The 22,279-nt window shown below is 43.0% G+C and overlaps 1 protein-coding gene across 5 annotated transcripts in view; it reads left to right on the top strand.

The window, feature by feature from the left end:
* The window catches only part of LOC118006572 (A disintegrin and metalloproteinase with thrombospondin motifs 12-like), a 298,824-nt gene that overhangs the window by 175,257 nt on the left and 101,288 nt on the right, over window positions 1-22,279 (top strand). For all 5 annotated transcript variants that reach the window (XM_034999292.1, XM_034999293.1, XM_034999294.1 and 2 more), the window contains exons 6-9: window positions 7,618-7,742; window positions 11,446-11,595; window positions 20,630-20,773; window positions 21,340-21,484. In XM_034999292.1, coding sequence (XP_034855183.1) covers window positions 7,618-7,742; window positions 11,446-11,595; window positions 20,630-20,773; window positions 21,340-21,484 — 564 coding nt within the window. The remainder of the gene's footprint in view (window positions 1-7,617; window positions 7,743-11,445; window positions 11,596-20,629; window positions 20,774-21,339; window positions 21,485-22,279) is intronic.

The raw sequence follows: 22,279 nt of genomic DNA, 5'->3' as shown, positions 1-22,279 counted from the left end.
CTGTTTTCTCGCCACCTGTAAATCAAAAGAGGATTGTGGGATATTAACTGTATGTCAAGCACTATGTTGGCCTCTGAGGCTTAGAGTCTGATGTGCAAAAGCACAAAATAGAAAATTTCAAACTGAGTTGTCCTGAGCATAAAAAAAAGTAAAAGAGCACTCAGGCTAGGAAGGCTAAGCTGGGTTTTAGAGGATGAGAAGGAATTAACTAGTGAGGAAGGACATTCCAGGTAGAGGGACTTGCACAGTCAGCTTGAGCATGTAAACTAGTATCTTACACATGAGGACACATCACTGATAATGAACCCCCAGATGGGAGGCTGAGTAACCTTGCCATGCACAGAGGAGACAGTGGACTATGCAGGAGGCAGGAGAGAGAATTGTGGGTCCCCATCTGCCCCTCTCCATGTACACCTGGTCTTTTGCACTCCTGGTCTCTGTGCTGACATCATCACCTTTCCAGAGGTGGAAGCCAGAGATCCAGAGATATCCATGACACCTCCCTCTCCCATCCCTCTTATCCAGTCCATCGGTAGGTGTTGCCAGTTTTGTCTGACCATCTGCATTTCTATCACTTAAATTTAAGATGAAGTCCTCTCTTTCTTGGGCTACAGTTGTGTTTACTTTGGTCTACTTGGATTCCTTTCAATCTTGTTTTCTCATCGCAGCCAAATGGTAATCCAGTCATACCCTCCTGGGGGTATGACACTCCCTCCTGGCACCCATTTTCTGACCCCCACCCCTGGTTTAAAGCCATCTAGTGCTTTTCTAATTCCCTCTCTCATCTCTTACCATGCCGCTCTTGCCTTTGGGATAGAGCAGTAATCTTCTCATGGTGTCTCCTGCCACTGGTCTTGTTGCCCAAACCGTCTTCCTTCTTGTCTTCACTTAATTGACCTCTTAATCCTTCACATATCAGTTCAAGGGTCAGTTTACTGGGGAAGCCTTCCCTGACCTTCATGCCCAGCAAGATTCTATCATATGCTTTCACAGTGCTGTGCATTTCTCCTTCATAGCACATATCACAGTTGTAATTTAACATCTATTTGTTTGATGCACTTCCCTTCATTAGTATCCAAGACTTAAAGACAGAGGCCGGGTCTGGTGTTGCTCCCCACCTAGCCCTATTGGTACATAATAGATAAGGGAAAGAGTGAGCATGTGAAGTCAGCAGTCAGAGGGCGAAGATGAGGGTCAGCAGTGGCCATGGTCATGACAAGCCTTGTAAAGGGATCGAGTCCAAATAAAGGGATGTGGATCTAATTCTAGGGGAGCCTGTGGGTGGTTCCAAACTGAGGGATGAAATGGAGAGAAAGGCACTAGAGGGATGGTTCTAGGGCTCCGTGGAAAGTGACATGAGGTGGGAATGCTGAGGTAGGCCGCCTCCATAATGCCTTTCTACAACTCCTGTCTTTCTTATTCTAATCACATCTGACAGCTGACATCATTTTGGACTTCATTTCCTGCGGTGGGTCCAAGAGACTTTCTGGTTAATACATAAAGTACAGTTTTTGTTTGTCAGTCACAGCTATGCAAAAACCACTATGGATTTTCATTATGTTTTGAGAATAAACCGGGATAATTGGACACGATACTCAATTTGGAGCATCCTGGAGGCTTTCTCAGAGACGAGGTGGTCATATTTCAGACCAGCGGAAACTGAGGTACCCAAAACCATGGGCTGGAAAGACATGTCAGTCATACTGAGACATCATGGGCCACAAAATCAAAGAGTAGCTTCAGATAGGAGGCAGTGTCCTCTCATTCCTATCCTGCCTCCCTCCAGCCCTGAATCAAGCTCTCATTTTCCTGTTATGACCCTAAACCCATCCTTTGAACATTTCATTCTCCCTCAAAGACTTGGACACATACTTGGCCTCAAGCCCTTTCCACTTTAGACCAATTCATTCGATGACCTCCCTGTTCCCCTTTTGGGCCAGAGGTTAAGGTTAGGATTACTCTCCTCTTTCCAGCTCTTCTGAGCAGTTGACATCAGGGAGAGTTCCAGATGTATCATTAGTCCCTCCCCTTTTAAGCTATAGGAAATTTGGTAAGTTTTTTGACCTGTTTGTGCCTCCATTTCTTCCTTTTGTAAAATGGGGATAATCATATCTACTTCCTAGGGTTGCTGTGAGAATCAGACATGTGAATTCCTGCATTAGTTAGCATAGTATCTGGCTCGTAGAAACCAGTGGGTAAGTGTTACTTCTCGTCATCATCTCTGAGGTCCTATCACAACCCTGTAAACTTGTTGCTGGTATGCTCATTGCACAAAATTGTGCAGAATTGTTGAAGGAAAATAGAAAGTAGGAGGGACAAGATTAGGATCCTAACTTTGAGACTTCTTTTAAGAATAGGATACAGAAAAAACAGGGATGGGAGTGAGTTAGGATGAGGCTGGATGTGCCATCTGGGATGGAGCCTGAGGGTGTCAGGCTGGCTTGAAGGAGCAGCGGCCAGAGGGCTGATAAGCAGGAAGATGGTGACTGTTTTCACAGAGAATGAATTTCCCTCTTGGTCTGGGAGTGATTTAATATTGGGTTCCCTTTTGCGAGACTCTGGAGTTAAAAAGCCTGTTAGTTTTGGGAATTTGGGGTGATGATTTCTCCTGCCCTCCAGGATGTTTAGGTCTGTAATAACCCATATAATTGTAGCTTTTTCAGGATAAGTGTCAAAAATATTGGCAAACAATTTGTACACTCATCACTTTTTTAAATCAAGAATCTTTCCCTCTGATAGGACGCCTGGGTGGCTCAGTTGGTTAAGCATCTGCCTTTGGGTCAGGTCATGATCCCAGGGTCCCGGAATCAAGCTCCGCATCGGGCTCCCTGCTCTGTGGTGGGTCTGCTTCTCCCTCTCCCTCTGCATCTCCCCACTGCTTGTGCACTAGCTCGCTCGCTCTCTTTCAAGTGAATAAATAAAATCCTTAAAGAAAAAAAAAAAGAATCTTTTCTCTGACAGATGAGTTATTCTTTAGTTTTCATGTAAAACTTTGTACTATTTTCTTTTCTCTGTCCAATCTCTTTTTTTCCTAGGAACCTAAGCCTGGCTGGCAGAGAATAATCAGGTTATGCATTGAATCCCAAGCTGCTACTAACAATTCCCAAGGAAATCGATACAAGATTTTTTTTTCATTATAAAGGGAGCTTACCCAGAGAGAACAATTTATAGCAAAAGCCACATTTTGCAAAATCATTTCTTGTCTTCCATTTGGGGCTGTTTCTGTGAGCTGTTGCTGATTTCCTTGAGGTCTTCTTCCCATCCTTTGGTGTCATGTACCCAAATGAGTAGGGAAGGGAAAGTGGGGAGTGAATTGAACTCACTTGAGAAAATGATGTGAGAAAAAAACAGTAAAAGAACAAAAAGGGAAAGCTATTTTGGGGGGGGGCGAAATCAGTGTGGACGGGTGTTTGTCTTGATAAGCTCAAATACTTATGAGGGTGCTTTATAGAACATGTGTAGTCCAAGTCTCCCCACATTCGGTGAGCCAGCATGACCTCCCTAAAGTTCTTTTGCAACTCGGGCATGCTCAGGGCATGTGGTACTGAGGCAGAGCTAATTAATGCTTCTCGAGGCGTCTGTGATCAAGTGCATTCAAGAAAATAAACGAGCAAGTGTTTCCTGGATTAACCTTTTATGAGACTTGGAGATTAAGAGGCCAAGAGGACACAGAAAAATTGTGCTCATTTAAAACCTCCTGGCAGAGTCATGACATTTAGTAGAAAAGTAGTAAGGTATCCTGATGACCCTGTCACTGAGCTTGTGTTAAGTGCCACATATCGTGCATGGAAGTCCTACACAGGGGCAAGGGACCCAGCCACAAATGATCAGCAACTTAGCTCACTGGGCACTTGCCTTGTAAAAAACAAAAAAACAAAAAATGACAAAAGCAGTAGGGAAGATTTCGAGGAGAGCCTTCAGGCCCTAACATTTTTTTTTTCTCTTCAGTGACTAACCCCCAGGTTATTCCAGAATTGCTCTTGCAGGAATGATGGAACGTGGGAAGAATAATCCCCTTCGTTGCCATCTACTTCTCAGCTCCTTTTCCTCTCCTTCACTCCCTCTGCCATCGTCCTGCTGCTGGCTTACCTCGACAACCTTGCACACCTGGCCCGTGTGTGTAGACGGTTCAGCCTCGACCTCGCTCTCCTGACTGCTGGGTCTCTGTTCTCCCTTCTCGTCCTCATTGCCGTCATGAGCTATGAAGGGTCTCAGATTTTGTTCTCCCTGCGAGCTCACTTGCTCTCCAGCCATGCGTCCCTGGACTCGATGCTGGCAGAAGACATGAGCCTTCCGGGGAGGGAAGGAGGACTTTTTTCCTCACAGCACAACACACGGCTTGAGCTTCATGTCTGCAGCTACCCCTCTTGTCCCCTTGCCGGGGTGACGGGGACGGCCCAGGTGGATGCTGGGCACATTGTGGGCTTGATCTCAGCTGAGGAATCCCAACACAAGGAAACATCAGCCCTTCCGAGGTGCTTGTGAGCAGATCTGTCAGCTTGTGCCCTGGAGGGAGCCATTATCCTTTTTTTTTTTTTTTTCCCCTGGACAGCAAAGAAATCTGTCTTCTTTTCTGGAGGGGAACACTGACTCTGTACTCCAAGTCTGTTTCTGCATATCCTTGGAAAGAGACAAAAGCTGTCGGTGCCTTTGCTCAGATGATGTGAAGAAACACGAGTGATCCATGTGGACCTGCCTCCCAGCAGTTCCTCCTACAGGCACCAGAATTATTATTACAGATGCTTGTTGCTCTGTTCTTATGCTTCTGACCCCTTACCTTCCGCTTCTCTAATCTGCAGGAGATCTTGCCTCTTCACTGACTCACCACAAAACCTTGTCCTTGTGGGAGCGGCTCTTTTGTCCAGCACAGTGGATGTATTCTTCACCTTCTCTCCATTCCTTGTGGGGGGGTGGGGTGCAGCCTCAATGTGGGGTGTATACCTGCTGTGCGCCAGGCTCCGGGCAGTGCCTGAGATGAGTAGGGGAATAAACCTCAGTCTTTGATCTGAAAGAGCTAAGGAGGAAACAGGCACACAGTTTGATCATTTTAACCCAGGGCAGCAAGTGCTGTGAGCCAGGTAGGCACAAGATAAACTGGCAGGAACCTAATCCAGAATGAGGTTGGGGAAGGCTTCCTGGAAATGCTCAGATTGAGTCTTAAAGGATGGGTGCTGAATAGGTTGAAGGGGTAAAAGTGGGAAGAAAGACATTCTAGATAAAGGAGCAGCTTGAAGAAAGCAAGGTGAAGGGCGTCTGGGTGGCTCAGTCGGTTAAGCGTCTGACTCTTGGTTTCGGCTCAAGTCACGATCTCAGGGTCATGAGATGGAGCCCTGCATAGGACTCTGTGCGCAGCAGGGAGTCTGCTTGAGGTTCTCTCCCTTTCTCTCTCCCTCCCCTTCTGCCCCTCTCCCCACTGTCTCTCTTTCTCTGAAATAAAGAAAATATTACAAAAAAAAGAAAGGTGAAAAGAGCCTGGTATATGGCATGTAGGGTGTGGAGGGAAGGTAATACCAGCCTTTTGAATGTTGCCGGAGCATACACGGTGAGGTTGCAGATGAAGGGAGAGCTTCCTGGAGGTCAGACTTTGAAGGGTTTTGAGCCCTGGGCCATTATATGGGCAGACTTTGGTCTTGACCAGATCAGCCTGGCAACAGCATGGAGGATGGATTTAAGAACAAGGAAGAAAGGAGAACAGTTATGAGGTGATGCGAGCATAAACTCAGGCATGAAATGATGAGAGTTTCAGCTTGGGAGTAAAAGTGGAGGGGAGGGAGACTTAGCAGCACACGAGGGCAGATGGGGATGCAGGATGTGGAGGGAGAGAAGACCAACAGGAGGACCCTGGTGTTTCTAGATTAGACCGCTAAGCTGATGGTACTTCAACTAAGAGGAAGCAGGAAGAACAGCAGGTTAATACGGGGGGGGGGGGGGACTTTGGGGATGCTGACTTGGGGGCTCTTGTGGTACCATTTAGAAGGTGCCTATCAAGAGATTTGAGTGCACGAGTTGCACTCTAGGAGAGATTTGGAATGAGTTATAGATTTGAGAGTCAGCAGCATATAGATGACTTCCCCAAATCTGACTGTGATTGAGAGTGAACTAAGCAATGAGTGAAAAGAAAAGGCAGAAGAAGAAGAGCCTGTAAAGGAGCCTGAGAAGCAGTCCGAGAGCAGGAGGGGGATGAAGAGCTGGGTGTCTCAGAAGTGGAGGGTTTCTTCCTGTGTTTGTCTCCTTCCCAGGGTGGGAGTGTGACCTAGGGGAGTAGAAATAAGCAATAATCATCCATTGGCTAACTGCTAAATCATTCCAGTTATTCAAGCAGTGAGTTGAGAGAAGTCCTCAACAGTTTGGAAACCACTAATCCCAGACTAGTCCTGAAAACCTAGACTCAAAGCACAGCTTTGCCGACACCTGATGTGTGACTTGGCTAAGGTAGTGCCCCTCTCTGGCCTGGATTTCCTCACTGTCGAAGTGACAAGACTAGATGCATAAAACCCAAGGCTCTTAGTAATGATGGGAAACTTGGAGGCAGAGTTCCTGCTGCAACATCTGGAAAATGACTCTGCTTGCCCCAGGATGATGAAGAGGTGTCCTTGCTGACACTGAATTTGGCTCAGGTCCTGGAGAGAGTGGAAGTTTGTAAACATTCACTTTTCTTTAAACAAACATTCATGGATTGGTATGTAAGTCCTACAAAATGGTGAGTCCAGCCAATATTGAAGCAAAAACAGAGCTTTTCTGATCTGGTGGCATCCCATCTTGAGCTGTGTGCCCTGACCAGGGACTTTGTGAGTCAAAGGAGAACATTCTAAAATAGGGTCCCTCTGCCTCTGCCTGTGTGGTCACCTTAACTCTAATAAGTTTGTATATTTATGGCTGCTTAGACAGGGAGCTTAAATGACCCTTTGTGTGGGTGTGTGAGAGTGTGAAGTGTATGGGTATGTGAGTATGTGAGTGTGTGGGCTCTTCTTACCCACTGTCACCCACTGAAAGCTTCCCTTTGATTCAAAAGTATGGGATTTCACATAAAATTAAGTAGTAAGTAACCCACATAGAATCATACTGAGAAGTGCATTGTAAGATTTTCTTTTTTTTTTTTTTTAAAGATTTTATTTATTTATTGACAGAGAGATAGCGAGAAAGAGAGTACAAGCAGGGGGAGCTGCAGGCAGAGGGAGAGGGAGAAGCAGGCTCCCCGTTGAGCAAGGAGCCCGATGTGGGGCTCGATCCCAGGACGCTGGAATCACGACCTGAGCCGAAAGCAGACGCTTAACCGACTGAGCCACCCAGGCGCCCCGCATTGTAAGATTTTCTATTGCAACCCTTGAGCCTTAATTCAGACTGGTTATTATTTTCAAGGTATTTTAAAAGTATTTTTAAAACATAGTACTAGAAGTCCTAGCAACAGCAATCAGACTTCAGGTTCTTTTAATAAAAGTCATGAGGGTAATGGTGTTGAGAACAGGGAGTAAGTTAGCTTCTGACAAACTCTTGCCAAATAGATGTCTGAGGCGCCCACCAAGAGCTCATCACACTCGGCTGCTTCTGAGGACTTGTGTAATGAGACCTGAGCATGGGAAGCTCAGCTGTGCCCTTCTCTTCCTCTTCTTTCTCTAGCAAGGATTAAAAATCGTCCACCATGCGGAGAAGACACTGTCCAGCTTCTGTAAGTGGCAGAAAAGCATCAATCTGAAGAGTGACCTCAACCCGGCCCATCATGATGTGGCTGTCCTCCTCACCAGGTACCCTGGGGACTATGTGGAAGCCAGGGGCTGCAAATGGGAGGGCTGGTGGGTGAAAGAGTTATCCCGTATTCAAACTTATGCATTATTGCCTACTCTTTGCTGCTTTCAGTCATTTTTAAAGGTAGTTTCTATGATCCAGATGACTCCCAATGCCCATACCAGTGAGGGGGCAATTAGTAAACGTGTGTAGCAAAACTCCCCATGTTAATGAACTGCATCTGCGGGCAAATTGCAGGCTTTTTTCCTATCCCAACGATGATTTCATCTTTAAAATTGGCTTTTGGGTGCCTGGGTGGCTCAGTTGGTTAAGCAACTGCCTTCGGCTCAGGTCATGATCCCGGAGTCCCTGGATCGAGTCCCGCATCGGGCTCCCTGCTCGGCAGGGAGTCTGCTTCTCCCTCTGACCCTCCCCCCTCTCATGTGCTCTCTCTCATTCTCTCTCTCACAAATAAATAAATAAAATCTTTAAAAAAAAAATTTAAAAAATTAAAAAAATAAAAATAAAATTGGCTTTTTGTGAAGCTCCATAAACAATCAGGGAGATTGTTTGCAGATCCTCACTAAAGACTACTGTAACTCTTAAGCATGAGGTTTCCGATCCTTTCTTTTATTTTTGAAAAATTTCCTCTAGTTTAGAAACATGCAACTATCTCTACAGAAATCAGTCTTCCTGGTAACCCATCCCTGACTGATGTTGAAGACAGACTATAGGCAGCAGGTGCCCACCCCGAATAGGCAGAGCTGTTCTCTTACACTTGTCTCCCTTTACCCCCATGAAGACAATATTTTGTTCTGATTACAGAACAATAAAAACCATCAACCTTCTAGGACTCATAGCTGTGAAAGGCTAATGAACTTTTCTGATCAACCCAGGCTCTGGGAGGCTATGTGTGCTCATTGATTCAATAAATGTTTGTTGAATACCTGCTGTGTACCAAACACTATTTTAATCCAGACAAATGAAGGTCTTTCATTCATGGGGGAGGTAAATTCTCAGATTCAGAGACATCAAGTTTGCGGATTCAGAGACATCAAGAAATCCAGGGATGTGTCCTCGAAGAGGCCACTTGGCTTGACTTTTCAGCCACCGAGAACCTCAGGCGCTGGAAGGTCCTGTGTGTATGTTCTCCCTGGGGGGACAGACTGCCCCTGAACATTTTGGCCTGTCATCTGTCCCTTTGGTATCCCAGTGCATGTGATGGCCTGCAAAGGATGATAACCAGCTTTCACTCCAACCATCAGAATCATTCTTTTGAATGATAGTGTCAGAATGTTGGTTGAATGCCAACAATTTCCAAAGGAAGTCTGTGACATAAACCTATTACATTAGGCTCATATTGGGCCCTGTGACATCAGTAGTTCCCCTGGGAGGTAGGTTAATGTGAGTAGAGAATGTAAGCACAGGGGCCCTGGGGAGCCAGCAAGTGGGCAGGGAACACTGAGGACCTGGGCAAGAAGCCAGGAAAAGAGCTCAGTCGAGGAAGAACCCTGGCTTCCGGGCCGCCATTGGAAGCTGTGTCAGCTCCACCTCTCTTCTTGCCCTGAAAGCACAAATCATTTCTTCTCTCCTTCTCACATGAAGAAATGAGTGAGTTGATGAGAGCTGACATTTGGGGAGTGTTAGATGTAGCACTGTGCTACATCTATTAGAACAAGCATCATTCCATTTAACCTCCAGAGCAACCCTGGTCGTTGACTGCCATTAGCCATTCCCATTTTGCAAAGGGTGAAACTGAGGTTTGGTTAGGTCACTTGCCCCAAATCTCATTGCTGTTAACAGGTACAACTGAGACTTAAATCCAGGCAGTTGGACCCTAATAGTTATACTCTTAACTCTTACCCATAAGGATATGAAGGATCTGCTCTCTTATTATGATAATCTTTCTCTTATGATAATTTTTCTTCTTTGGAACAAGGGCCTGGTTTCAATGTATGATGAACCTCACCAGCTCCTAAACAGTGGAGAGTAATTCAAATTCGAAAACAGGATTTCTCACCATTGGCATCACTGACGTTTTGGGTTGGTTAATTCTTTGTTGTGAAGGGCTGTCCCATGCGTGGAGACCTCTGTCCATAAGATGCCAGTAGCACCCTCCTGCAAAACAGTCTCCAGACACTGCCACATGTCCTCTCAGAGTGGGTGAGGGGCCAAATCAACCCCTTCTGGGAACCTCTGTTCCGAAGAAACCAGCCGGACCAGGGAGGGAGGTGTAAGACTTGCCTCTGGAGGACTGGGATGAGATCCACTTCCACAGGCTTTCTGCAGGGTTGCATTGAGGAGAAAGTGTATTTGGCTTGAATGTACCTCATGAAGTGGGACTCGTAGCTGCATACCAGGGCATATTTTCTCTTATACTACTCCCAGCGCATGGTATAGGTAGAGCTAATTTGCTTTGGGGAGCACGAGCTCCTGCCCTGGAAGACTCACATCCCTAAACATTTCTTTTATTACCCCCTTTTGTCCTCTTTAGCGCTGGATACTTAGTAGGTACTCAGCAAACAATTAGTTAATGGACCTGACTCCTGTTCCATCACAATAAGAAAGCCAGTGAGTTAGCAGGAAACACCAATCATCTTTTCCCAGCAGCTCCATGCAGGCCTAGACTTTAAAAAAAAAAAAAATGAAATAGTGACAAGTACATGTTGCAGTAGGGGCAGAACAGTGTTTGCTTGGTCCTCCCACAGACCCAGCAATTATTTAGAATGATTGGGCTGCATGATTCAGTCCAGCTCTCCAACACCAAACCGCCCAACAACCATTGCTCTTAACGTGGAGACCAGATCAGTTGGCATGCCCTGAGATGAGGGCTGCCCCTCTGTCCTGTCCCACTGTCCCAGCCATTGTCTCCTGGACAACTGAGGACTCACAGGAGTTTTCAGAGGCTCGATCTTTTCCATGGCCCAGTGGAAACAAAGAACAGACCATTTGTTGCCCGGTGAGTTGAAGGTCTGTAACTAACTGAAGCTCAGAGCCTTGTTGGCATTTGTGCTACTTACTCTCGGCAAAGAGCTCTTCTTGAGGAAAACCAAAGGACTAGTTAACTCTTATCAATGACTGAAATAATCCCCACAAACATATGGGAGCTCATTTTACATTTAAGGACTATATCCAGTATTTTTTGAGATCCTGGGAGTCTTTATCTGCATGTGCATTTCCCTCCCATATGCAATGTTGTTAGGGTAGTGGGGCTGCAGAGACAACTGATTTGAGCTCTGGATGGATTGATGAGACCAATTGCCTTTTTCATGAATAAGCAAAAGTTCTCAGATGAATTTTGAGCACAGACCTCAGAAAGACCAAAAAGGGGTTTCATATTTGAACACCTTCAGCCACTGCTGGTTGTCCTTTCTCTATATAAAAGTTCAAATAATCTTCAATTTTCCATCAAATCCTTATCTTTTGGTCCAAACGATGTAATTTGGCTTCCTGGGATTAAGGGCAGAAGCAACTCAAAATAAAACATTTGTCATATTTTCGCACATTTTTTAGGTGTTAGTGAGATTCAGTAATTAAGAAGTGAAATCAGAATAATCTAATGAATTCAGAATTGCCCCGCTATATTCATATGGACTTTTAAAAACAATTTAAATCATGCTTCCCGGACCACATCGAATGTGAATTAATATGCATATTTTTTCCAGAAGGGCTTTTTTCAGATGTTTCTTTGGGAGCCTACGCATCTCTGTTCTCTGCTTTCAGAAAAGACATCTGTGCTGGTGTCAATCGCCCCTGTGAGACTTTGGGTCTGTCTCACCTGTCGGGAATGTGCCAACCTCACCGGAGTTGTAACATCAATGAAGACTCTGGACTCCCTCTGGCTTTCACAATTGCCCATGAGCTCGGACACAGGTAAAGGGCCAAGGAAATGGGGATCTCCTTGCCATGTTTATGCACCACGTTGGTAGAGAGAAGGGAAAGCACCTTAAACGGGGCATCAGGAGTCGGGTTGCATTGTGCCTTGAGACTCACCCTCCTAAACCTCTGTGTGAGGAATCACCTGTAAAGTGGGGATCATCATGTACTTCAGAGATTTCAGTGTCTTTTATTCCCTGGCCACTTGTGCCTGTCTACATCACAGAATCAAAGAGGCTACTACAGTTTGCTGAATTAGAATAGGTTGAGCACAGACAAGGACATAAGCTTTAACTCACTTGATTAATTCAGAAATAACAATCCCTGTTCAGTTCTTATGAAATAGTAATAATATTAATATCACTAAAAAGTCACAAACATTAACATTTTTGCACCCTTACGCTATGTCATCCACTTTATGTTGTGTCATTGAATCCTCTCAACAACCTTATGAAACAGATACTATTGTTAGCCCCATTTTACTTATATGGATTAAAGGAACTCATTGAATAAAGCAGAAATTTAAAACTGCCATACATCGGAAAAGAGCATCAAGCAAATGTCGGTTAACAGGAGGTGCATTTGTCTCAATAATGTGTGAATTTGATTAGATGAATTCATGGAAGGCAGGTTGCAGAATGTTTTGACTGAAGAGATAATGAGGATTCTGGATTTTCCAGGTATCAGAGGAAAGGTATTAGCTTATTTATAACTTAATTTGTTGGTATATTTACTAACAACAAATAAGAGATCATACTAATTAGAAGCTCAGAGTACGGAGCCATGTGAATGACTCAGATATACCCCTTCCCTTTCATGTAGCCACCAGGCTGGATCTCCTCCCATAAAGGAAGGAAGCAAAACCCCATGACATACTTTGAGTGTACAGGTTGAAAAGAGCTGGGATTGGAAAGAGCCCTGGAGATTGGATATTCCAGGCAGGGCCTCCCTGGTCTGGGCATCATTTTTCTCATGTAATACTGGAAGTTTTCAAAATACTTTCACCTGCATGACAAAACTAGAGTATTGGCTTGGGAGTTGGGAAAAGTGAGTGCTTACTCTGGCTTTTCCATCAGCCAGTATTATCACCTTAGATGATTTCCTTCACCTCTCCTCACCTGCTGCCTCATCTGTGAAGTGAGTAGGTTGAACTAGGCAATTTCTTAGGTATTGTCATTTTTTTGATTCTTACCAAAAAGCCCTGGGAGATAAATGTGATATGTTTTAGTATCCTTAGTCATCAGAAATGTAAAGACAAAGAGGTTAAGTGACTTGCTTGTACAGGTAATTAATGATGGGAGACAGAAGGCTAGGTATTGAAAAGACTAGGCTGTAGTTGTTGGCACACCGATAATAAAACTTGGTAAAATGAAAGCTATTCTCATGTGCAAACGTATAGGCATCCTCCATCCTAATATGTGGAGGGATATGTCCCCTGCAGCCTCCAGTCAAGTCTTTGGTGTCAGTAGCACCTGCTGGCTAAGCAGTGCAAATAAATATAACTAAGTCAAACTGAGAAAGAACTGCTCAAGATCTTCCCAGCAGTGGTATACTCAAGGTAAAGAAAAATTGAGAAGACTTGATAAAAGATGCTCTCAAATGCTCATTACCAGCATTCAAAGAATGGATTCCTTATATCTTCAACTTAATCTGGCTTTATAAAAGGATTCAGAAATATGCTAAGCAGGTTCTACAAAATCAGAGTTGCTCCAATTTTTGACAGAATCATTGGCATGATTATCTGGACATGGACCTACCATCTTTGTGAGGAAGGCCACAAAGCCAAGGCCATAAAGCCAAGGGCAAGTATGATCCACCTTTCAGAGTTTAGAAATTCTCCAGTAAAGGTGACAACCTCTTGGTAACATTACTTGAGCACAATTTCCCTGAATTCTTGAAAACAAAGAGTTGTAGATGTTTACTGGTCATCAGAAGTGGTAGATTATGTAACAGAGTAGAAGTGGGTCACTACCTGAATTGATTTGATATTTTGATATTTGTCCCCTAAATGTCAAGGATCTGTGCTCTGATTGCTGATGACTACTTCTAATCATACAGGTAAAGACAAAGTTGTGGATAGCCTTCATTGTTGCACCTCTCCATGTTGTTACAAGCCCCCAACCCCCTTTAACTGGAGTGATTTCCAGAGCACCCTTTTCCCCCCTCTCTTCATTTTTATCCTTTTCCCCTTTGGGGAGCCAGACAATAAAGAATAGGACTTTCTAAAAATAATTGCATATATGGGGAAGATTAGAAAGTAACCACATAGGCCCAGGTAAGAGAGACCTGAGAAGACCTTAAGTTTTTACCTGAGGTTGATCCTTGGCACAAACACAGCCTATAATGATGATGATGATGATGATGATGATGATGATATAACAATAAAAACAGCAAACTCTAGGGAAGAGGAAGAACCTTATTTCCAGAGTTACCACATTAATAGACTCAAATGTCCATTTTTCCACACACACAAAAATCATAAAACATACAAAGAACCAGGAAAGTATGGCCCATTCAAAGGAAAAAATAAATCAACAAATTGTTTCTGATGGCAGATTTATTACACAAAGATTTTAAAACAACTGCCTTAAAGATGCTCAAAGAACTAAAGAAGATGTGGAGAAAATCAAGAAAATGTTGTATGAACAAAATGAGAATATCAATAAAGAGATAGAAAATCTAAAAAGAAACCAGGATGAAATTTTGAAGCTAAAAAGTACAATCACTGTAATAAAAAAATTAACTAGAGGGAATCATTGGCAGGTTTGAGCAGACAGAATAAGAACCAATGAACTTGAAGATAGGACAATGTAAATGATCAAGTCTAAAGAACATAAAGAAAAAAAGAGTGCAGTTTTAGCCTGTGCAATAAGACAAGAAAAAAAAAGACATAGATTAGAGGGGAAGATGTAAAACTAGCCTTATTTGCAGATAATATAATTGTATCTATAGAAAATCCCAAAGATTGTATGCAAACACACAAACTAGAACAAATAAGCTCACAGGGTACAATATAATCATACAAAAATCAATCACATTTTTATGTACTGTCAATGAACAGGTGGACACTGAAATTAAAAATGTAGTACCTTTTTTTTTTTTTAAAGATTTTATTTATTTATTTGACAGAGAGATAGCAAGAACAGGAACACAAGCAGGGGGAGTGGGAAGGGAGAAGCAGGCTTCCTGCCGAGCAGGGGGCCCGATGTAGGACTCGATCCCAGGACCCTGGGATCATGACCTGAGCTGAAGGCAGACGCTTAACGACTGAGCCACCCAGGCACCCAAAAATGTAGTACCTTTCACAATCACTCAAAAGTATGAAATTTTTACATATAATTATTATATACTTTTAAATCTAACAAAACATGTACAGGACTTGTATGCTGAAAACTACAAAACACTGAGGAAAGAATCAGAGATCTAAATAAATGGAGAAACATACTATCCTCGTGAACTGGAAGACTTAACATGGTCAAGATGAATTCTCCTGAAATAAATATATAGGTTTAATGATATTTCTACCAAAATTCCAGCAAGATTGTTTTTGAAATATAGAAAAGTTATTCTAAAATGTATAGGGGAAGGCAAAGGAATTAGAATAAGTTTTCAAAACAATTTGAAAAAGAGTAATAAAATGGGAAGAATCAGTCTACAAAACTTCAAAATTTATTATACAGCTTCAGTAACCAAGATTGTGTGGTTTGGGTGGACGGAGAGACACAAAGATCAATGGAATCAACCAGAGAATGCAAAAATAGTGCAAAACAAATATATTCAATTGATTTCTTGGCAAAGGTATAAAAACAATTCAGTGGAGGAAAGGTAGCCTGTTCAAGAAAGGGTCCTGAAGCAATTGGACATTCATAGGCAAAAATTTGAAAAATATAAAAAGAACCTCTACTTAAGTCTCACATCATATGCAAAAATTATCTTGAAGTAGAACACAAACTTAAATGTAAAATGTAAAACTAAAAACTTTTAGGACATAAATAGGAGAAAATTTTCAGTATCTAGGGTTAGGCAAAGAGTTTCTAAACTTGACATCAAACGTGCAGTCCATAAATGGAAACATTAAAAAATTGGACTCATCAAAATTAAAAAAATTTTGACTCTTTTAATAGGATGAAAAGACAAGCCACAGCCTAAGAGAAAATATTTGCAAACCCTATGTAGTGGCTTGAACAGTGTTCCCTTTCACTCATTCAAGGCTACTTGGAACTTCAGAATGTAATCTGTTTTGGAAATAGGGTCTTTGCAGATGTTAATAGTTAATAATTTTGAGATGAAATCACCAAATCATCAAAAAGGATATATAAATGGCAAATAAGCACTTGAAAATATATTCAACATTATTAGCCATCAGGGAAATGCAGATTAAGACCACAATGAGATATTGCTACACACCAATCAGAATAACTAAAAAAATAGTGGTGACACCAAATGCTGACAAGGTTGCAGAGGAGCTGGATCATTCATACATTGCTGATGAGAAAGTAAGATGGTTTAGGCTCTATAGAGAACAGGTTGTCAGTTTTTTAAACAGTAAACCTGTAACTACTATATGGGCCATGTAAAGATGACCTAATAAAATACCATCATTTATTTTTTCTACTAAAATTTTTTTGAGTATAAGTGACACACAATGTTACATTTTCCAGGTATACAATATAGTTTCAGATATACAATATAGTGATTCAACTTCTCTATAAGTTATGCTGTGCTCACAAGTGTAGTGTGTCTGTCACCACACAACCCTATCACACTATCATTGACTATATTCTGGTGTTGTGCCTTTTATTCCCATGGCTTATTCATTCCGTAACTGGAAGCCTGTATCTGCCACTCCCCTTTGCCCATTTTGACCACCCCCACCCCTCTGGCAACCGCCAGTTTGTTCTCTGTATTTACACATCTGATTTTGCTTTTTGTCTGTTTACTCATTTGCTTTTTTAGTTTCCACATATGAGTGAAATCATATGGTATTTGTCTGGCTTATTTCACTTAGCATAATGCCCCCTAGTCCATCCATGTTGTTGCAAATGGCATGATCTCATTCTTTTTATGGCTGAGTAATAATAGCCCATCATATATATATATATGATGGGCTATTATATATATATATAATGTATATATATATACACACACACACACACACACACACACCACGTCTTCTTCATCCATTCAATTGATGGACACTTAGGTTGCTTCCATATCTTGACTATGGTAAATAATGCTGCAGTAAATATGGGGGACATATATCTTTTTTGAATTAGTGTTTTCATTTCCTTTGGGTAAATACCCAGTAGGGGAATTACTGAATCATATGGTATTTCTCTTTTTAAGTTTTTGAAGAACCTCCATGCTGTTTTCCACAGAGGCTGTACTGATTTATGTGCATGAGGGTTCCTTTTTCCCTACATTCTTTTTTTTTTTTTAAAGATTTTATTTATTTATTTGAGAGAGAGAGAGAATGAGAGACAGAGAGCATGAGAGGGAGGAGAGTCAGAGGGAGAAGCAGACTCCCTGCCAAGCAGGGAGCCCGATGCGGGACTCGATCCTGGGACTCCAGGATCATGACCTGAGCCAAAGGCAGTCGCCTAACCAACTGAGCCACCCAGGCGCCCCTTCCCTACATTCTCACCACTTGTTATTTCTTTTTCTTTCTTTCTTTCTTTTTTTTTTTGATTTTAGCCATTCTGACAGGAGTGAGGTGATATCTCATGGTACTTTTGATTTGCATTAAAACACTGTCTTTTAATTGGCAAAAAAAAAAAGTTTAGAGTCACTGTTAAAGAGAAAGTTGAAAGAACACATAAGCTTGAGTTTGAATGATGGAAAAAAATGCTTTAGTAAAACACAAACCAAACCAGAGAAGACTTTAGGAGCTTCTAAGAAACTTTTGCTTTTGGCAAAAGATACTTCTGAGGTATTTAGTTCTTTCTTTAGCTATATAGCTCCAATTATCTTGGACCAAACTGAGAAACTGAGAAGATCAATGAAATGGCCAGTGGCAGGTCAAGAAAAAACAAAACTGTGATAAACCAGTATCCCCAAAGACACTCATTATAGTTTAATAACATAGATACCCCGTTGTTTCTTAGAAACATGTTTTGTTCCATTACTGATTATGTGTGATGCAAAATAGAAAGTAAAATTAATTACCTTGTGCTATGGCCTTATGTGAATAATTTCATTTTTGAGAGAAAACTTTTTGAAAATCCATTTATGAGGACCCTGGATTATATCTGTCATTTATTCCTGAGGTCTCTTACTACCTTTTTATTAGGCTCCATAGGTACATTACCAAAAATGAAGGTAGAATTCTAGGAGGAAATCTAAAAACTTATCTGAGACCTAGCATCCTTTCCTTTTAAGTAATGAAAATATCATGATATAGATGAACACTTAAAAGGCAATATTCACCCAGTATTTCTCTCCTGCTTCTGGATTTCATTAGAGACCTTTGCATGTTACATATATGAAATTGGTATTTCCTAAATGAGCTTGAAAAGCACACAATCACACTTTTCATGGTTTTTGTCCTCTGCTATTACCTCTCCACCATAACATGAATCACAAATCACAGGAATGAAAGGTACAGCATAAGGAATACGGTCAATGATATTGTAATAGTGATGTAACTGGATGGATGGTAGCTAAACCTACAATGAACAAAGCCTAACGTATAAACTTGTCAAATCACTAAGCTGTACACCTGAAACTAATGTAACACTGTGTCACCTATACTCAAATAAAAAAAATGAATAATAAAAGGCAAGGAATATTCATCAAATGATACCCTGAAACCCAGATAATTAACTTGCTGTTTCACATCTATACTAGGGCAAACTCATCTCATAGGAGTTGAAAGCCAAACACGAGGTAAAGCAGATGACCCCAGCAGCCCAGTAAGTTGTTGGAGACTGTAGAGGGCTCCATACAGCCAGCTGCTCTTCAGCTTCCATCCCGCCTGCTGGCAAGGAGCTTCCTGGAAACAAACCCTCCAGCCCTAGGACCCCATGTGCTTTCACTGGCCCACTATGCTCATGGGACAGGAGCACCCCATGCATTTAGACATGGTAGACACAGCCCAGAGGGACATCTGTTGTTAGTAGCACTGCTTTTCTCTCATAACATGGGGGTACAGAGGGGTGACAAAGCTGGAGGGGGAAATCCTTTAGTGAATTAAAAACTTTAGATAGAACAGGGGCCCCTGGGTGGCTCAGTTGGTTAAGCTTTTGACTCTATTTCGGCTCAGGTCATGATCTCAGGGTCATGAGATCAGGCTCCATGCTCAGTGGGGAGTCTGCTTGAGATTCTCTCTCTCTCTCTCTCCCTCTGCCCCCCACCCTGTGCACACACACATTCTCTCACTCAAATAAATAAATAAATCTTAAAAAAAAAAAACTTTAGATAGAACAAAATGAGCTTTAAGGGAACTGACATGTTTTGAACGTAGGTTTGAATCCACCCAGTGTGTAGGATGCAGCTGTACGGTTCTTGCATTAGACTATCCACTGCTAGAAAAACCATTATTCAGGCATATTTTTGAACCACGCTTACAGTTTAGGGTTTTTACTAATTATTGAGCAGGTGAACTTGTAGAATACTTCATGAGCTGGGTAAGAATGGATATCAAACAGCCTAGGGAAGGCCTGCTTAGAATAAAAGCTTTCATTGAGTCACATTTGTTGCGGCTGAGTGAGAAGAGTTTTGTAGATTAATTCTCTGATTCCTTTGTGAATTTTGTACTTACGTGGAATGTGATCAGAGTCTGGAAGTAAGTCGATAACATCATAATGCATTAAGCAAAATACAAGAAACCTTTAAATCCCCCCAAGACTATTCTCTGTAAGAGTTGCTAATGTGGATCAGGAGATTTTATTAAAGTTACATATGAGCTTCCCTGTCAGAGGGGTTGAATTTCACTAGCAGAGTAAAAGGTCATACTTCCCCTCTGTTCAGATTTGGAAATTTGAGCCAACAGGCTGGGATACAAGTGTGCCATCAGCAGATCCCAGTGAAGAGAGTTCTTGTGGGGACCTCTGCAGGCAAGGCGATCTTGGGGCGATCCTGAGGACTCAGCTTATAAATGGACACTTCTGAGTCCGCTTCTGAGTCCCCAGCACCCCTTGCCATGGTGGGCGAGCTCTGTCGGGGCGTTCAAGGCTGCTTCACCTGGTCAGCTCTGGCAGGGGGAGGCCAGGGAGCAGGGCGAGCAAGACGTGGGTAAGAACGCTGATCGAGCAGAGGACCTGATTTTACCACTCACGAGCTCTGTGATGTTTTAGAAGAAGTTAGACAAGGATCAAAACAACAATAAAGGATTTCCATTATTCACAGAGCCCTTGTTATATGCCAGGCCTCGCTAAGTGGTTTTCAGACTCTTCCATTCAGATCTGACCCCAGCATTGTGATGATCTCTGCATTTTCCAGGAGTGGAGCTCCCAGATCATTAAGTGGTGGAGTTGGTACCCTCCAGATCATCTGTCTGTGAAACCCCTGCTCTGACCACTGACCCGGGAGGCGTCCCTAATGCGTCCGATCCTGGGGGACTCCTGTGACAATACTCAAAAGAAACTCAGTCACTCAAAGCTTGTGGCCTTTGACAAAGTCTCTCATAGGCTGTCCTTTCCATGCCCTTCCTTACATGATAATGAAAGGGAGAAGGAAGGTTTGGGTGTTTGGTGCTGTGGTCGCTGAAGCCGGAGGAAGAAGATGGCTTGAGGCAGGATTTGCCCTCCTTCCTCCAGACTCCTAGAAAGCTGAACTGGGAGCTCTCAGCCAAACAGAAGTTTTTGAATTAGCCGCATGGTTCCCATGGTTGCATAGGCTTAAAATGTTTCCTGTGCTTTTTAGTTCAAAATTAGTTATCCCTCTCCAGCTTCGGAGTCCCACTTTGTAAACAGGTGCATTCTGCACAAAAGTGGCTCTCGGTGGGTAATTTTCACCTTGGAGAGACTGTAGTTTTCTCCCTGTTTCATGCCCCCGCCTCCTTAATACTCTTGTGTTTTGTGCCCTCCTGCAGCTTCGGCATCCAGCATGACGGGAAGGAGAATGACTGTGAGCCCGTGGGCAGGCACCCATACATCATGTCCCGCCAGCTCCAGTACAACCCCACCCCACTGACGTGGTCCAAGTGCAGCAAGGAGTACATCACCCGCTTCCTGGAGTAAGTGACAGCACGTTTCAGGACGGCCTGACTTGGCGCTCTTGAAACTGGAAGTCCATTGGAGTTTTACCTGAGGCCTGGAGAAGTCTCCATTCCTCTCACAGATCATCGGATCAGGTGGCATCAGAAGGGGGGATTTCACTTCTGCTCTCTGCCCCTGAGATGTAGGTGGGTCCTGCCTTCCCACCTCGCCAGGTGAACGTGCCGTCCCGTTGCTTGCTCCCGCTCAGGGAGGCTCTTTATGATCTGAGTGTGTAAGTCCCCGGGCACTGGCAGGAACAGCTGGGATATGTTTCGAGTGGTCTCTGAAACCCCTCTGATGATGTTATTTTACTCTCCCGCTTGTATTTCCTGGCTCACAGCTGAAGTAACAGTGTGGGGTATGATTTAATTTCCTTTTAGGCCATTCCTACATCTTGTGCCTGGAGGGTTCTGTGCCTTGTGGAAATAAAGTTGTTTTGAAGGACAAAGAGTTAACCACAGGGATGGAGGTTTCTGTTGAATAAAACACTAAAGACAAAGGAAATCATAAGCGACTGTTCTCCTTTCTGATAACTTGTTTTCAGCCGGGGCTGGGGGTTTTGTCTTGATGACATCCCCCAAAAGAAAGGCTTGAAGTCCAAGGTCATTGCCCCTGGAGTGATCTATGATGTCCACCATCAATGCCAACTGCAGTATGGCCCCAATGCCACCTTCTGCCAGGAAGTAGAAGTAAGTGTTGGGTATCTTGGTGCCTCTGGTGGGTGTGTACCGGGCTTGAGATCTCTAGCATGCTGAAGGAGGGGTCAGGGAAATATTTGGTAATCCAAAGAACCAGACACAGAAATAGAAACCTTCTATTCATGGCAAGGTGTTTGTAAGACAGAAGGTGTGAAGTTGGAGTCATTTACATTCCTTGACCGTGCCTCCTTGGTATTCTGTGGAGACAGCAATCCTTTGCAAGTGGTGAAGAACATTTTATAGTGATTTTCAGGAATCACAGTGATCCACACCTGTAGACTCCATAGTAACCTAAAGTTGCTCCCTTTCCTGAATTTTCATCTGGTTGTAGAGAACCCCCAGATCCCAAAGTAGGAATAAGATTCATCCCAATTCATTCTTCTCCTTAATTTTTAAAATCCAAATTTTTAAAAAAGATTTTGTCTATTTATTATTTGAGATTGAGAGAGAGAAGGGGGGAGCAGAGGAAGAGGGATAAGCAGATTCTGCTGAGCATGGAGCCCAATGTGGGGCTCCATTTCACCACCCTGAGATCACGGCCCAAGCTGAAATCAAGAGTCAGATGCCTAACTGACTGAGTCACCCAGGCACCCCTTAATATCCAAATGTTAAGTCAAGCCCTGACATTTAACATCCCAAAGAGTTTGTGGCTCTGCCCTGTTGTCTTCATTCCCACTGTCCTGTCTTGATTCAGTCTCTCATTTTCTCTCCTTGGCGATTGTAATTACCTAGTCTCCCCCCATTCAAATTGTTGCTCAGGTTATTTCAAAACAACACAGATCTAAC

This window comes from Mirounga leonina, unplaced genomic scaffold (assembly GCF_011800145.1).
Source record: "Mirounga leonina isolate KUSES-001 unplaced genomic scaffold, KU_Mleo_1.0 Mir_97, whole genome shotgun sequence".
Classification (NCBI taxonomy): domain Eukaryota; kingdom Metazoa; phylum Chordata; class Mammalia; order Carnivora; family Phocidae; genus Mirounga; species Mirounga leonina.
Note: the sequence above shows the minus strand (reverse complement) of the source record. Positions and strands in the feature narration are given on the sequence as shown.